Source organism: Eurosta solidaginis, chromosome 5, assembly GCF_040869045.1.
Source record: "Eurosta solidaginis isolate ZX-2024a chromosome 5, ASM4086904v1, whole genome shotgun sequence".
Lineage (NCBI taxonomy): Eukaryota > Metazoa > Arthropoda > Insecta > Diptera > Tephritidae > Eurosta > Eurosta solidaginis.
The window spans coordinates 46,895,711-46,913,677 of NC_090323.1; the positions used below are offsets into that span (position 1 = coordinate 46,895,711).

Genomic DNA, 17,967 nt, shown 5'->3' on the forward strand with positions numbered 1-17,967 from the left:
CAAATATTTCTAGGTTATGGATATGGCGAGAAACCAAAAACCAATTGGTTGACTATGGTATGGTTATGGCGTTAGCGTTATGGTATGGCACCATTAATCGATTACATTGATTTCCATAAGGTAGGTTCGATCAGCTGTTTTATCTGGTTATGGCTTTATGGTTATAAGTCACAATTAATTCGCACTTAAAACAGCTGATCAAACCTACCTTATGGAAATCAATGTAATCGATTAATGGTACCATACCATAACGCTAACGCCATAACCATACCATAGTCAATCATTGTTTTGGATACGTAATGACTAAGAGACTTTTAAGGGCCAATTAATGGTGACTTATAACCATAAACCCATAACCAGATAAAACAGCTGATCGAACCAACCTTATGGAAATCAATGTAATAGAATGGTGCCATACTATAACGCTAACGGCATAACCAGACCATAGCCAAACAATTGGTTTTTGGATTTTCGCCATATCCATAACCTAAAAATATTTGAGTTGGAGAATTTATTAACTTTTTGTAGATTTTATTTATTGTTTTCGATACATTATGACTAAGAGACTTATTTTTTGTGAAATATGTTTGTCATTTTTTGCGTTTTCTTCATTTTTATGAAAACTTCACAATATTTAGGTTAAGGCACCATTAATCGACCACATTGGAGATGGTTATGGATATGGGTATGGTTACGACTATGGCGTTAGGGTTAAGGAAGTTTAATTGCCCCTTAAGTCATAACCATATTTTTACTTAAGCTGGAGTCATTGGTGCCGTATGTCGTATCGCTGTATCCGTATCCCTAACGTAATCAGCTGTTTATCGTTACGACGGTAAACCAAAACCCAATTGGTTGGCTACGATACGGTTACGACTTTAGCGGCACCAATAATCGATTGCATTGATTCTCATAAGATTGGTCGAATCAGCTGTTATAAGGTTACCGATACGGTTACCGATAAAGCACCAATGTCTCCAGCTTTAACTATATATATTGGCATCGGTTATTGGTGCCTTAACCTAAAAAATGTAATAATTTCAAAAGAACATTAAAACAAGCCCAATTAATGAGTCACATAGTCAAAACGTATCCACAAAATAATTTAAATATTCAAAAAGTTATAAATTTGCCAAACTAAAATATTTATAGGTTATGGATATGGCGAAAAACTAAGAACTAATTGATTGGTTTGCACCATTCACCAATAACATGTTTTCCATATAATTGACCATTTTATATATAAATATGGCAAGTTTGCAAGGGCCTCTAACATTTTCTCACCATCGCCCACCGCAATTCGCCATCTACTGCGTCAATTTTTAATAATCGGTGCGTAAAATTGCCCCTAGTAAGTATTTAAAGAAGCACTACTCTCAGCTGGTTTGTTTTATTTTTGTGTCTTCTTCCCGGACACAAGTGGAATCTTCAATTGGCCAATAAATTCTATTGGATAAGCTCGAAAAGTTAAATATCCGTCTTTAATTAACGTGTTAATTATGAATTAATTAGCGGAATTATTTCGTAGAATATTCCTCTACAGCAGACAAATAAAAATGGTGCGTATTAATATTAAACGGAATGGACAAAGAAGAGTGAGTGGTCAACGTTAGCTAATATTTATATAAATGAAACGCATATTTTCGCACTATGTATTATATATTTATGAAAATGATGCCAAAAATAGATTGATAGCAAACCAGCTGCATACATTCATACATATGTTGACCAATAACTTTACATCTGCTTCATATCGCTCAAATAAAAATGATCTACATTCATACATAAGTACATGTTTTCCTTTTCTTCCAGGCAGTTCTCGGTGCACAATTGGTATTGACCCTACTCACATTGAGTGTAATACAAAAGCTTAGTCCACATTTCTCCTTTGCTAAATGGTTGTTATGCGCTACCGGACTATATAGATATTTACATCCAACAGACGATGAGCTACGTACACTAGCTGGCGTTCCCAAAGATAAGCATGTAAAAGGCGGAGGCGGTAAGGGCAATAAAAGCTACGAAAACCGTAATGGAAGCGGACAATTTCATATACCGCGAAGTTTGGAAGTGCAGTTGGAAACAACACCAGTTCTGGCGCGCGATGTAATACATCTGAGATATTTTACTGAATATCAATGGTTAGTGGATTTTAGTGCGTATGCAGCAATTGTTTATCTTTTGTCGGAAGTAAGCTATAAATACTATAAACGTACTATTAACCTACAATTCATTTTATTATTGCATAGGTGTACAACTACTACTTCCCATTGAAAAATGAGATGAACTTAAGCATGATTTGGTGCTTGCTGGCTGTCTTTTTTGCAATGTAAGTAAAAAGCTTAAAGAAGCTGTCACCACTGCTAAACTTTTCACAATCATTCCAAACGAGAGAATTGTCGACTTAACTACCTCAGACCGTAGAACATATTCACTTTAAATAAGCAAACAGGTTGTCCAGTTAAACTGACCTCAATGCACGTCCAAAAATATTGGGAGAGATGTAGAAGATGCGTCTTGACCTCTCTATATCAATCATCCGAAGCTGGGGAAAGAATGCGCGGAAGTGTTGCAACAAACAAATTAAAAGATCTTGTCTGACCAGATTTAATGCTGCTACAACAGAAGTATCTAATTCTCAAATCTTTTTTCTTTCAGCAAGCTACTCTCCTCACTCACGTGGTTGTACTTTCAAAATGAAGAATCTATTGGTGAACGTTCCATGGTTATTGTAGCTTGCCTTGTTTATCTATTAATAGCTATGATTGTGCTGATCATTGATGAACGTCATTTAGAAACAGGCTTAGAGCATGCGTACAATAGTTTTAATGAAAGCGCCTCAAAGTTCCTAACCGCACAGGGATTGCCGTCATCGTGAGTATAACTATCAAACTAATATACGCTAAATAATAATTAATATATCTCTTCTACAGTGGACCCGCTTCAAAGTTGATAGTAAAACTTTGCATTGCAGTTTGTTGCGGCCTACTGGGCGCCTTATTTACATTTCCAGGTTTACGCATGGCGAAAATGCATTGGGATTCACTAAAGTATTGTAGTGGACGTAAGATACTACAATTGCTACTCAATTTAAGCTTTATTTTACCTTTTCTGCTGATAGTACTATGGATAAGGCCGATTAGCAGAGAATATCTGTGTGAGCGTGTTTTTGAGAACATGGATAAGCCATTGTATGATGATATATTTTCCGATTTGTTTAAACTTTTTATTGTTCTTACTAAAATGTATTTCCCATTTGAAGACTTTCGGTGGAGGCGTTTGAAGCGATGCGTTTTCTAATCGTTGTGTTCGTCGTATTGCTACGTTTTGCATTAATTCCCATATACTTGCAATCGTATCTAAATTTAGCGCATGATAAAATCGTTGATTTACGTAAAGAAGCTGGACGCATTACCAATGTAGAATATCAAAAAAAGGTTGTAACATTTCATTTGTAAACACTACTAAATTTCATTACAATTTCAGATTTCTTCTATATTCTATTATCTCTGCGTGGTTACTCTTCAATTCGCTGCACCTTTGTTACTCTGCTTATATCTTACACTCATGTATAAGAATCTTGGTGAATACACATGGTCTGGTATACTTAAGAGTAGTAATAGTGGTAGTGTGGTCGACGGCTTTTGTACCGATACGTGTCCTTTGATTGATGCAACTTTGAACGATAGTGATGTGGAATTTTTAACTACAACACCTACACATTTGGATGCTACCGCAACAATTATGGGCCAAAGTGAGCCATTGCTGCTTGATAGTGATGATGATTTGAAAGAATTCAATATTTTGGAGTCGGCGAATGCGATGCATGATCAATGGATTAGTTTAAAAAACGTATGGTGATTCCATGTTAAAATGAAAAATAGTTTAATCGATTAGGATGCGTTTTATTCAAGACTTTTATAAATAGAGTTATGCATTCATGCAAAGCTCAGAATATAATTTTAGAGCATCTCAGAAAATGTTACAACAAATAAAAATCCTATATTTATTGAGGTAATGATGTTTATACTAAAGTTTTGATTAAAATTCATACAATCCAAAAGCGGTGGATTCAAGACATGTCAGTTTAACACAAATATATAAAATTATATTAATAATTTAATTTGCAGGTCTTCAATGCGGATGTCTATAGGGGTTTTCTCGGATTCGCCAGCTGGTGGAGTTACTTCACACTTTTCACCTCTTCAGCACTTGGTATCGTTTATCAATCCTATTTCAATAAGACGTGATTTGTAGCTAATAACAAAAGCAATTTTTTGTTTTATACAATTTTGTTTTTAGTTTAAATAGAAATATTTTGTTATTTATATTGACGTATTGAACGAAATTATTTAATCAGTTTGCTTAAGCTTTTATTGTGTTTATAAATAAAAGGTAATAAACCATAGATATTTGAAATGTAGAGCGAAAAAATATGTAGTTTTATATAGATCATATAGCGGGCATCAACTGAGCAATGAACGACTAAAATGGAGAAAGTTTTAAGGCACAGCTGTTGATGAAATCTCGTTTTTTAATTTTACCAGCCTTCTTGTAGAAAGAATAACAGAAGGAAAGATATAACAATTACGTATGTTCATCTGTGTATAGTGATATCGTGGTATGGCACATTAAAATGTTCTAAATATTAAATGTTTTAGAAAATTGTTATACTTTATTGTATGCACATGCACATATGTATGTAGCTAAGTTAGTAAATTGTAAGGATATTGTGTTAAATAATGCATACGATATTCATAAATGCGGTAATAGAATGTAGAGTAGACAAACAGCAAAATACAGTGAGAAAATACTTTTCAAAAGTTGCTTACAAATATTTTGTAACTATAAACAGCTTAAATTTAAATTTCGAATTCACCAACTAATCATTTAAAGTCCCAACATTTGCTCCTGTTTGTATACAGCATGATATGCATTACGTATCAGCACGTATGGGAAACATGATTCCAGTAAATCCATTGTTAAAAAGGGTGATTGTTTAACAATCTCATCTAAGAGTAAATAAATTGATTCGCGGTTACGTGTAGCCTCCTTATCCGATTCCTGACCCAAACGTAAAAGTGATGAACTGGCCAATGCCAAGAACTCTTTCATACGATCTTCTATATCATTCTCGCCACATATAGTAAACAGTGCACCAAATATATTATTAATGGCCACTGCCATGCAATGTGTATTATTCGAGTGACCATCGATGGAAGCACGATAAAATGATGTCTCATTACGTGCCAATTTCGGTATAGAAACAGCAACAAAAACCATGAGCAAACACGAAACTAAATGTTCTCCTTCATCAAATTCAGGTTTCTTCGATTTAAGTGTAGTCGTTAAAGTTGGATCAACTTTACAGGGCAAACCGGCAGCAGAGGCCATTTCTGAAGCAACACGTATTTGATCGCCACCAGGTAAATGCTCTTGAAAATCTCGCACTGAGCTTAATAAAAATGGAATACGTTTTTCGAGCACATCAACAAGTGCTTCATGTACCAAATTACGAAAGCACAGAATAACGCCTATAATAGTCATACGTTGGAGTACACGGTCTACGTCTTGCAAACGTTTAAATTGCTCTTTCATCACATCCGGTTTGTCAAAGCTGGTGCGTAATAAAATTAGTACTTCTTTATTTGTGGCTACAAGCTGTTTCAGTTCCTGCACTTGATTGGCAATATGCCACATTAGTGTCTCGTTGAGTGATTTTATGCCGTAGGGACCGACGAGCTCTGCCAGCGCACGCAATTCATTCAAGTCGGAAAATTCTTGTGGATTGAATGGTACCCAACCTTCAGGTGATATGGGTACAAATGCTTTTTGATTCATTGAAAATACAATGTTGCCAGCAGATACGCGTCGCAGTAGTACCTCGCTATACCTGCAAATTGAAAATGATGAAAGAAATTTATTAGAAATGTGCGCATCGGTATAAAAGAGGGAATTACCATGTATTATATAATGCAGCAATAGTCTTTTCACCATGTGAATCCAAGGTCTGAGTTTGCTGCAAGAGGCAATTATTAAAAACGCGCGTTATGTCAATATGCACATAATTCTCGACCGTCTGCAATACGTTCATGTAAGCGCGTACGGTCGCCAACAGCTCTGATGGTTTTGCAATCTCCATTGTCTCCTGATTAAACATTACCATACCGACCAGATCACGTGAAAAGCGATGCTCTAAGTTCTGGCAAAGATACTCACGCGGAGCAAATGCGAACTCCCACACATTTACTGTAGGACAATAGTTAATAGCGAAACACAATTCGGTTAGCGCCATATGCAACTTATCCATGGTGGTCAGATCCTCGCGTGTCTTACGATACGACTCATCACCTGGTTTGCGTATATCATCATATTGTTTCTTAGATTTATCTTTCTTTTTTCTCGCAGATTGCACAGATAGTATTTTGGCGCAATGTTTCGGCAGTAAAGCATCTGCCATGGTACATTGCTCATCACAAATTGTTGTTATAATATTCTTTGCCTCTTTCGCCATCTCTTCCAAAAAGATATTAACTACACTAAGTGAACGTTCGCGTATATGATGTCGTTCCTCGGGACACATTTCATGTGTACAATTTTGGAAGTGACTACAAATAAGTGGAAAAGCTATTATATAACGATTCTGTGCGGGAAATTCCAAGCACATATGAAACTGATCATCGAACATTTTACTATAAAAACAAAAGATACTCAAATCTGATGTTTCCACAAGTATCTCGTCCAAGTTGTCTACCACGCGTGTATGAAAAACCATAGAGTCGAGCAAACGCGCTAATTCAACATGTTCAGTAATGCGTAATGCTCCCTTGCTAACGCTCATGTACGTCTGTAAGCGAAACCAATCAAGACGAAAAGCTCGAAAATCAAATAATTCATTATCCTCGACTTGCTTCACAGTCAAACTCGACGCTGTATTATAGAGTGAAGAGAGTATAATGCTTTCATCTTCTGGACAAACTTGCAAACTTTGCATACGTATGTTGAGGTCTATAGAATCGAAACCGGAAAGATATTGCACATAATAGCGTTGCATCACTTGACTATATTTGCGTACCAGTGCTCGCAATTCTTCCATGTGAAACAGCAACTCCGGTAATTGACGATCGACTAGGTCTTCGTTGGATTTACCTGTGTTAATGAGGAGAAAAAGTGATTAGTATGATAGCAAACCATAAACTAAAGGGAAGAATTTCAATATTTTTTGTTCAGTTTGTGGCGAGACCGATTCCGGCGTGGCCAAAATGGTCTCCATGTGTCTCAGACAGTATAGAATCGTGCAGATTGATATGCAGGTATGCACTCGTTTGCATGCACGCACTATATTTCACGACTGTTGAAATATTTGATCACCGCAATTAAAATAAAACACTCGAACTTTTACAATAATGTTGGTTTTATTTGTGTCACACAAATTTATAGGTGAGCCGCTATATTTCTTATATTTTATGCGTACACGATATTACTTAGCGAAAATTTAGATGACTGCCCGAGTTGAATGCGCGTAAAATTCTGGCGTCATTCACTTTGACATTATGTGAGGTAACCCTCACTGTGAATGTTCCATACGTATTGCTTGACCTTATGGTCACGCAACACTTACCGTAGGGTTACCTTACATCATTCCCCTTTGGAAAAGAAGAATTGGCCAAATTCTTCTGTCCCAAAAGCGATGTAATTAACTTTAAAAGTTTAAGACTGTTAAACTAAGTTTAAATCTACATCTATGTTTAGGTCTAAATTAAGAATTGAGTTGTAAAGTCTAGTTCTAAAGTAGAACTTAAATTTAGTTTTTATAATTAGAAAACAAAATTTTTTTTTGTGTTTTAATTCTACTGTATACATTCAGTTCTTAATTTTTAATGATTGCTTAAATTTATTTGATTTCATTGTCCTTTTTTTTTTCAGGTTTGGAAGAAAAACATTTTATTTCTAATTTAACGATAGAGATTAACTTTAAATAATCTTGAATTTAAAAATTTAATTTAATTAATTTTTCTTATTCTATTTTTATGTACTATTTTTTCCTTTTTCGTTTCGTCATCAATTAACGTGACGTTTACGCCGTCAATACCTATTACGGTATACGGACCAATATAGATACTACTATGCTTGTCGCGGGGTTCTTTTTCAAGCAATACCTTGTCAAATACCTTGACAGATATTGGTTGTGAACTTTTGTTATATCCGGTTTGATTTTTTAATTTGTGTTCTGTAACTGTTTTATTCGCTAATTCGTGAGTTTTTTGAAAACGAAATTTAACTTCTTTCGAATAGTTTTCTATGTTATAAATCGGGTCTATTTTATCGGTTTGCAGTTCTTTTGGTAAATTAGCTGCTTTGCCAAAGACTAATTCATATGGTGAGAATTTATTATCGAATACTGTGTTTGTTGTTGTGTTGTGAAGAAAAGTGAAATATTTCAAGTAAACATCCCAGTCGGAAAAATTGGGATTTAGAAAAGATCTTAAATATTCATTGAAAACTCTGTGATTTCGCTCTACTGTGTCAAGAGTTTCATGATGGTACGCTGTGGAAAATTTATGTTCTATTTTTATTAGTTTTGTTAACTCTGAAAAAATTTCATTTTTGTATTCGGTACCTAAATCGGTTTTAATCGTTTTCATAATGCCATATATTAGTATGAAATTTTCAAAAATAGCTGATGCGACCGTTTTTGCACTTTTGTCAGGTATCGCAATCGTTACTAAGTATTTGCTGAGATCGCATATAATGGTGACAGCGAACTTGTTACCATTATCGGATTGAGGTAGAGGTCCTATAGTGTCAATGACAACAATGTCGAATGGCTTACATGGTGTTTCGGTTAGGACTAAATTTTCTTTTGTTTTTGGCTTAACCTTATTCAAAAGACATTTTTCGCAGTTTTTAACAAATTTCGCTATATCGCGCGTCATGCCTTTCCAATAATATTTGGTTCTGAGTTTTGCATAAACTTTTTTGCTACCGAAATGTCCTCCTAAAATTGGGTCGGTATGGTAAATTGTTATTAATTGTTGTTTTTTGTCTTCGTCTGTCACAGTTTCTACGGGTTCGGTTAGGACGATTTCTAAATGTTTTAAAATTTTATTCCCAGTGGTTTTCAGATCTGATATCGAAAAATATTTAAAAAGATTATCATTTTTTTGCAATTCAATTATATTAATATTGCGCTTGCCAGCTTCTTTTTGTAGCTTCAAAAGTAATTCATCTAAATGTATTATTTTGTTAGCACACGCAACCTTAATTAACTCAATCTTTTTGTGTTTTAGATGCGCATTTAATTCAAAATTCGTAATTTTACCACTTTTATCATAATTTATTTGGGATTTTACTCTGGGTATTTTCTTTGAAAATTTGTTTGAAAAATTATCATAAACTTGTAATTTTATGTTTTCTTTTACTTTTTCTTCTTTGAGTATTTCTTGTTGCATTAATTGTTTTTGTTTTGTCTGTGATCTTGTCTGTACTGCTAAAATTGATGTTCCTGAATTTTTTATTTCTTCTATTGTGATGCGAGAGAGTGCATCTGCTCCTACGTTCGTTTTACCTTTTATGTATTCAATAGTGAAGTTGTACTCTGCCAGTTCAAGTCTGATACGTGAAAGTTTTGAAGAGGGATCTTTCATATTGAACAAGTAAACTAATGGACGATGATCGGACTTGACTGTAAAGTGTGTGCCATATACGTATGGTCTGAACTGTTTTATTGCAAAAAATATAGCTAAAAGCTCTAACTCAATTATTGATTTCTTTTGTTCTGAATTATTAAATGATTTGGACGCGAAACAAATTGGTAAGTCAATGCCATCTTTATTTTGACTTAAAATGGCACCACAACCAATTTTTGAAGCGTCGACAGTAATTATAAATTCCTTTTTGAAGTCTGGGTATTGGAGAATTTGAGGAGAAATTAAAGATTTTCGGAGTTTTTCAAATGCTATATCACATGATTGATCCCATTTAAATTCTACTCTTTTCCTGCTAAGTTTATTTAAAGGTGCTGCTATGGAAGCAAAATTTGGTATAAACCTTCTGTAATAATTGGCGAATGCCACGAATCGTCTTACTGCATCTTTATCGGAAGGTTTCGGATATTTCTTTATTGCAATTATTTTGGAATCGTCTGGAAGTAGACCTTTTGAAGAACATTTGTGTCCTAGGAAAGTGACTTCTGAACGCATGAAGTTGCATTTTTCGGGATTGAGACGCAAATTAAATTTTTTGCATGTTTGAAAGACTTGTTCTAAATTTTTAAGATGGTGAGCTTCGCTACACCCAATGACTATAAGATCATCGACATATAAAAAGGCTTGGTTTGGAGAAATTCCTGAAAAGGCAATTGACATCATTCTTGAGAATGAGTTCGGAGCTACGTTTAAACCGAATGGTAAAACTTTCCATCGAAAAGCACCACGATCAGTGCTGAATGAAGTGATGTCTCTAGAATCTTTATTTAATGGGATTTGGTGAAAACCTGAATACAGATCCAATGTAGAAAAATATTTTTCTCTGCCTAGATTATCAAGAATATCGTCTATTCGTGCAAGTGGGAATTTGTCTGCTATCAATTTTTTGTTTACGGCTCTAAAGTCAACACACATCCTGTAGGATTTCTGTCCATTTGGGTTTTTCTTTGGCACAAGTATCAATGCACTATTATAGTTGGAATAGCTGTGTTCTATAAGATCGTTTTGCAATAAATTATCAACTTGTTTATTAATTTCCTCTCTCTGACAATATGGTAAACGGTAGTTTTTTATGTAAACAGGATTTGTATCTGTCAATCGTAATTTCTGTTCATAAAAGTTGTTAAGTGTCATACGATCGGTCTTTAGTGCAAAAATATCATCATATTTTAGACATAAATCGAGAAGTTTTGGTTTGGCATAGTTTGGCATTTGTTTTTCTAAAATTGATTTTAATTCCTCTGACCTTTTCGAATCTTTTGAAAGATCATTGATTTTATACACGTTGTAGTTGGTGATTTCATCCGTAACTATGTTGCAATTTCTTATGTATTTTACCTCGTCAGTGACGTTTAATACCTTTATTATCGGATTGTTGGTGTCAACAATACACTTTGCGGTGAACACACCACTACAAATTTCCTGTGCGTCTATAAAAACTGGATGTTTAGATTTTTTCAGCTTAAATAAGCGATAAACTTCGCATCTAGGAGGAATTATCAATGTATTATCGGTTGTATTATGTAAAATTGAAATTTTATGAATATTTTTGCCAATGCCAATTGTTATGCTCTCGTTTGCATAGTCTATGATGCAATTGTATTTTTTCAAAAAGTCTTTGCCTAAAATACCATCTGACGGTATGTTGAATTTGTCATCTACTACATTTAAAGTATGTGGAATTGAAAAATTTGAATAAAAAAGTTCTGTTTTAATGGTACCCAATGTTGAAACTGTATCTGTCGTAACACCCGTTATATTTATAATATTGTTGTTATTTATAGAAACATTTTGTTTTAAACTTGAAAGTTTTATAATTGATATATCAGCCTGTGTATCTACTAAGAAAGTGCATGTTTTAAAAGAGTCATTGCAATTCAGTTCGATAAAATCTGAGTAGTTCAGGTTTAAACAATAAATTGATTTATTTTGAAAAACGTTATTTAATTCAGATTCTGGTCCCCCAGTGTTCGCTCCTGAGGGCCGTTGGCGTTTAAAGTGCGTACACTAGCGTTATTTGTAGTATTTGAACGTCGATTGTTGTTGTTACTGTTGTTATTGCTGTTGTTTCTGTTTACGGGCCTGCTATTGTTATTTCGAAAATTACCATTATTTCGCGAGCCATAATTATTGTTTTTATTATGCCTATAATTGCTATTGTTGTTTCTGTTAAAATTGTTGTTGTACCTCGAAAAGTTGTTCCTATTATATTGATTTGACCTGAAGTTACCTCGAAAACTATTATTTTGCCTGTTATAACGTGATCTAAACGCTAGTACCTGCCTTTCACTTGTTTGGTTATTTTGTTCTACGATCATTTTCGCAACTACATCCTTAGAATCAGTAAACGTAGTTGACGCTAAAATTGATTTTACTAGGTCTGAGCGAGTGTTAAGCCGACAAACGTTGATGGTTTGTTCGACTGCCATTTCGTGCGCTTTTTCCTGAGTCATTCCTTCTATAACTAATGATCGTTCTAAAGCATCGGAGAGTTCCTCAACACGTTTGGCGAATTCGGTATGATTATTATTAAAAACTTTTAACGATGCAATTTTTCCTGCAACAACTTTTGAGTTGTCAGGTTTTATTCTACCTTTTAATGCATCTTTTATTTGTTGAATTGTTGTTACTTCATTTGGAATTGCCTCACGCGCTTTCCCTTCTAACTTGGATTTTATAAACGAAATGAAAGTATTTGTCAAATTTTCTTCCATCAAATCTTCTATCAAAACTATTTTATCTATAAAGGATGCAAGTGAAAGCGGATCGCCGCTGTAGTTTTCTCTAATTATGGATGCACACATAGTAATAAAAGTTTTCTTTTGCTCTGAAGTTGCCATTGTTGGTTGTTCTTCGCTAATTGTGTCTAAATTATTATTGTGGAGTGTATTGGAAAATCCAGGGAAATCCTCAAGAAAAGATACGTGACTTTTTTTAATAATACTAGCTTTGTATGCTGAAGTTGTCGATGCGTCAGATAATTCTTCCTCAGTGTCAAAATCAGAACTCGATTCGCTTTCTTGTATTAATTCAGAAAGATCTTTGGGTATTTTTATATTGCAGTTAATTCTAGAAAAACATTTAGTGAGTTGTTCTCTGCACTTTGACAAACTTTCGATTATTGAACTAGGCTTATCTCGATTTTCAAAATATGAATTTACTTGTATTATTATTTGGTTATAGCTTTTAATTAAAGCATCTTCGTATTCTATTGATTTTTTCGCTGAGATAGATCGGTTATTTAAAACTCGTTTAGTAACTTTAGTGAAATTAGAGCGTAAATTTTTGAAATTGGAATCAAAATCTGACATTTGACAACTGACATCTGAAAACTTTATTACATTTATTGAAAATGTTTACCTCCGTGGCAGAAAAAAAATGTTTCATAAAAAAAAAATTCGGAAAAATGTTAAGATTAACGCTGTAGGCACTGTTTATACAAAAATGAATTTAAAACTATTCATTCACTGTGTAATTGTGGTATGCAATTTAAAAAGAAAAAAAAAATTTTTTTGTGAAATCAGAGAATATTCGAAATATTCAAAATCGATTAGTTAATTGGTAAATGGTAAAGATTCGCATATTCAAAGGCACTGTATTTAAGACTTATTTTGTAAATGCAAGTGAATGTTGAAATATTTTAACCGCACTGTATTCGTTTAATAATGCCAAGAGGAAAGAAACTGTTGGAGTATTTGAAAGACACTGTATATAATACACAGTTTGAAAAGAGTCGCAAATGTAAGATATGTTGAAATATTTGGAATACACTGTATTCGTGTGATGCTTCGAAGGAATTGTTAACTATTTGAATGGCACTGTATTTGTTGCAAAAAAAATGTGTAAATGTTTATGATATTCACTATGTTCAATTTCCGAAGAAATAATTGGAAAAAGGGAAATTAAGCTTCCACCGATAAAATAAATTTTCACCATTACCATTATGTGACTGTAACCTGTCTATATTGATATTTGAAGTCAATGAGAGATTTCAAAATTGATTAGCTTCGAATAATTATTGCAAACTTTTGGCGAAAAGGTTTGATATTTTTGGTATTATACATATAGAATTGATGTATAATTTGCGTTTCAAAAGGGTTTTAAAAAAAAATGTGTAAATTTGAAAAAAAATATAATTTTCCGATTGTATGTATTACGAAGCAGTGTTCGCATTTAAAATAAAAAATTCAAGTTCCATGTTAATGTTTGAAAAAGAAAGAATATAGTAATATATGCGTGATAATTTGCATGTGGTGGCCGTATATTTAAAATTATTTTTAATGTACATTCAAAAAGTTTTCGATATTTAAATGTTTATATTAAATATTTGGTTAAATTGTGAGAAGAAAAATGTGTTGCTACATGCGCAGTATACAAATGTTTAGAAACAAAGTGTCAATTTTTGTTGCTACATGCATAGTATACAAATGTTTAGAGAAAAGTACATATGTAAAAAAGGCAAAAGTGTCAAGTTGATTTGCTACATGCATAGTATACAGGTATTGAAAAAGATTACATACAGAAGCAAAGTGTCTACTTATACACAGAAATTAAATATTAGATATGTACGTATGTTCTAATCTACTCTACTGTACCGCTTTTTGTCTTTTCTGCTTGCTGGTGTATGTGTTGTTGGTATTTTTCCGCTTCTTGCCGATGTAGATGTTGCCGTCCAAGTGATGCCGTCGCCGACTGGTTTTTTCTTCTTACTTTTGTTATGTATAGCATGATTTTACTGCTACTAACGGTACTGCGTATTAAAACGTAGCGGGTGGTTGTGCTTGTGTGTCAACGTTATGGTATGGTACAGCAGCTTCCAAAAACTTTTTACATATATGTATGTATGTACCACCACAATTCCACACGTAACTTTGGTTCAAGTTCAAATTAATTTTTAAATGTATGTATATACGAAGTTCTAAAAAGTATATTTTGCCATTTAGGATGTACCTTTTTCTTGTAGTTTATGAAATTTTATAAAAAATTTTTTTTTTTTGTATTTGAAATTTTATGATTTTTTTTTTTGTAGTTTTTGATATTTTAAATTTTTTTTGTAATAAATTTTTTGGAGTTTTTGAAATTTTTAAAATTTTTTTGTAGTTTTTGAAATTTTTAAATTTTTTTGTAGTTTTTGAAATTTACATATTTTTTCGTTTGTAGTTTTTGAAATTTTGTAGTTTTTTTTGAAATTTTTAATGTTTTTTTTTTGAAATTTTGTAATTTTTGTAGTTAGATTTTGTAGTTTTAAATTATAGATTACTTCATGTAATTTTTTGAATTTGTTGCAATCAGCTTTGTGTAATTTATATCATTTTATGTAAAATTTTTTTTTTGTATGTATGTACTTTTTTTTTTTACTACAACCACCACCGCATCACAACCACCACGCACTTAGTTTTTAGCAAATTTGTAAATGTCTTTTAATTTTGTGCTGCAGGGAATTATTCCAGGTCCCCGGAGCCACCATTTTTCTGCAGGCATGGTCACGGTCGCCATGTGGCGAGACCGATTCCGGCGTGGCCAAAATGGTCTCCATGTGTCTCAGACAGTATAGAATCGTGCAGATTGATATGCAGGTATGCACTCGTTTGCATGCACGCACTATATTTCACGACTGTTGAAATATTTGATCACCGCAATTAAAATAAAACACTCGAACTTTTACAATAATGTTGGTTTTATTTGTGTCACACAAATTTATAGGTGAGCCGCTATATTTCTTATATTTTATGCGTACACGATATTACTTAGCGAAAATTTAGATGACTGCCCGAGTTGAATGCGCGTAAAATTCTGGCGTCATTCACTTTGACATTATGTGAGGTAACCCTCACTGTGAATGTTCCATACGTATTGCTTGACCTTATGGTCACGCAACACTTACCGTAGGGTTACCTTACAAGTTCTTCTACTGTCCTCTTGTTACCGGAATGTACCGGATTTATATCCGAGAAAGGACCATCAACATCGACGATGATGACTCCGCTACAACATGGCGACCCCGAACTCCTCATGGATGTAGGCCTAGAAGATCGCATGTGATCATAACAAATCGTTCACGAGATGTTAGGCTTGGTACCGGATCTGCATCCGGCAAAGGACTATCAACATCTGTTACACTGCCCAAGGCCTTCGGGGAGTGTCCTTATAGCTACAACAACAACAACAACAACAACTTCGATATTTAAGATATAGCCGGACACAGTGCTCTACATTTGTATTTCCATTAAAAGTTTTAGTGAAACATTTTTTTAAGTGAAACTGAAAATGTAATTCTCTGTGCCCGACTATAATTTAAATTAATTAATCAGAGGCGGCGATAATTTATGTTACCAGTTAAAAAGGCATTCAAACCGATTGTAAACGGTAGGGGAGAGGAAAACACACAAAAAAAATTGGCTAACCAAGATTATAGCATAAAACTACCTTTGTTTTTTGTAACTGGTGGATTATCGTTATGCCGCAGCAGCCATAAGATTTCATCACGCGCCAAGCATAAGCCAATAAATATAAAAATTGCCTTTGGTCCCAACAATCCCGGTTGATCGGTCATTATCAACGCCAGCTCCTTTAAAGCTGTGCGCAAAAACTTTCTACGTTCACGATGCATCAATGCAGCTTTTTGCATTGCTACAGCATATGCTTCCTTAACCTCGCCTATACGTTTACTATATCCTTTAATTCCATCAAAAGTGCCCTGTATATATTGATGTATTTGTAGCACTTCATCACGAAATAGAGCAATAACCCAACTTGACTCTAGCGCCGATATCCATATTTTATTAACCTCTTGATATTGTCCTAACATTTGATGATTTAATAGCAAACCAAATATAATCCAACGGTCCATTGCTTCAAGTGAAACATATTCACAGGACATTGTATCAGTGCGCACTGCTTTCAATAATATTGCCGGATTTCCTACTAAACTCAATTTTTGCATTTCACGCCATTTATCTGCAGGTAAATTGCGCAATGGATAGATTATGGTAAGTGAACGTAATGCATTGGTCAATAAACGCTGATGTGGTATAAATTCTTCCGATAAACGCTTTAGTGGCACTTCATAATCAAGTATCATTTGACCCAAGCGTGGGAAACCAGAATCAGCTTGATTATTTTGCAATTCATAGGCAGCATTATAGAGACCTAAAACAGCTTTGCGATCTTCAACTCGCGAGAGTAGTATCATTAGCGATACATAAATGACTACTAAATCCAAATAATTTTTAGTCAATTCAAAATTTTGCGTAATGTCCAAATGTATTTGGCAAGCATCCATTGTAGTAAGCAATTCGCATACATTATCCTTAAAATCAAGCAAATCAACAAAAGTATGATAATATAATGATAAAGATTTAATAATCTCGGCTTTAATGTTCACAATTGCATTAAGGCCCTTTACATCGATATTCGGGAAACGTTTGACAATGAATTTTATTGATGATTCAAGTGATTTGTCTGATAGAAAACCTGGCTTGGATTTAGTATCGCCGCATGCTTTTTTAATATTGTAAATACGTGTTAATATTCCCAGGCCACGATCATTGAGTATAACTAATTTTTCAGCAATTTTCTGCTGATTTGGATAAATTGGGCGTGCCATAGCAAGCTGTCTGCACCGTTGTGTATCGCCGATATGGTTTTGTTTTGCACAACCACCTCAACTAATTGTTTTTGTACTATATTGAATTGGAATGCTATAGCGCAGCTATTTAAATATCCTATAAACACATTTTATTTATTTTCATGCCGCATAAAACATTTTTTGTTCCAAGTTTTTCCCCAAACACAAACTTTTTCACCACAAAGAATTTTTTCACAAACAGATCCACAATCCGTCAACTTTGACAGTTGCCATCATCCGGTGGCAAAATCCTGAGCCAGATAAATAATTTTGCATGTAAAAGCCTTCCGCTATTTACAACCAGATTGACTGAATTTTTGTATGTGTGCGTGTCGGGTATTTGACGCTTGCTCCGCGACTATCAAATAAAAAGCCAACAATCAACATTTGCATTGAGAAACCGTAGCCATTGTTTACTATATAGTTTGGCAGCTTAATTCGAGGTTATGTTGCTAATAGAGTGGAAGGCACTCGCAAGCCGTAAAAATAGGCACTCGAATGGAGTGGAATGAAGAACAGTAGGAAGACCAGAGTTGCATTGGATCAATCATTGCATCAATATTAAAGATAAATTTAGAAAAAATAATTAAATACTTGAGTATAAGCAAACATTTTCTTTCAATTACTGCAATT

General features: G+C 33.9%; 2 protein-coding genes across 4 annotated transcripts; one reads left to right on the plus strand and one right to left on the minus strand.

Annotated features, from left to right (window-relative positions):
- The first annotated feature begins 1,356 nt into the window (after positions 1–1,356).
- Positions 1,357–4,798, plus strand: emei (transmembrane protein 161-like emei). 3 transcript variants are annotated; one of them, XM_067791090.1, is made up of 9 exons: positions 1,357–1,595; positions 1,813–2,190; positions 2,250–2,329; positions 2,659–2,874; positions 2,934–3,064; positions 3,122–3,191; positions 3,263–3,437; positions 3,487–3,852; positions 4,131–4,798. In XM_067791090.1, the coding sequence occupies exons 1-9, from the start codon at positions 1,557–1,559 to the stop codon at positions 4,248–4,250; spliced, it is 1,575 nt and encodes a 524-aa protein (XP_067647191.1). In that variant the 5' UTR covers positions 1,357–1,556; the 3' UTR covers positions 4,251–4,798. The 3 variants fall into 3 exon arrangements, with proteins under 3 accessions (XP_067647191.1, XP_067647188.1, XP_067647190.1); XM_067791087.1 differs by having other exon boundaries at positions 1,358–1,595; positions 2,934–3,191; XM_067791089.1 differs by having other exon boundaries at positions 1,360–1,559; positions 2,934–3,191.
- On the minus strand, positions 4,646–17,552 carry Hem (Nck associated protein 1 Hem). The gene is made up of 3 exons (XM_067791086.1): positions 16,134–17,552; positions 5,961–7,149; positions 4,646–5,893 (listed from the first exon to the last, which is right to left on the minus strand). Exons 1-3 carry the CDS (start codon positions 17,311–17,313, stop codon positions 4,891–4,893), a joined length of 3,372 nt encoding a protein of 1,123 aa, XP_067647187.1. The 5' UTR covers positions 17,314–17,552; the 3' UTR covers positions 4,646–4,890.
- Between the last annotated feature and the right edge of the window lie 415 nt (positions 17,553–17,967).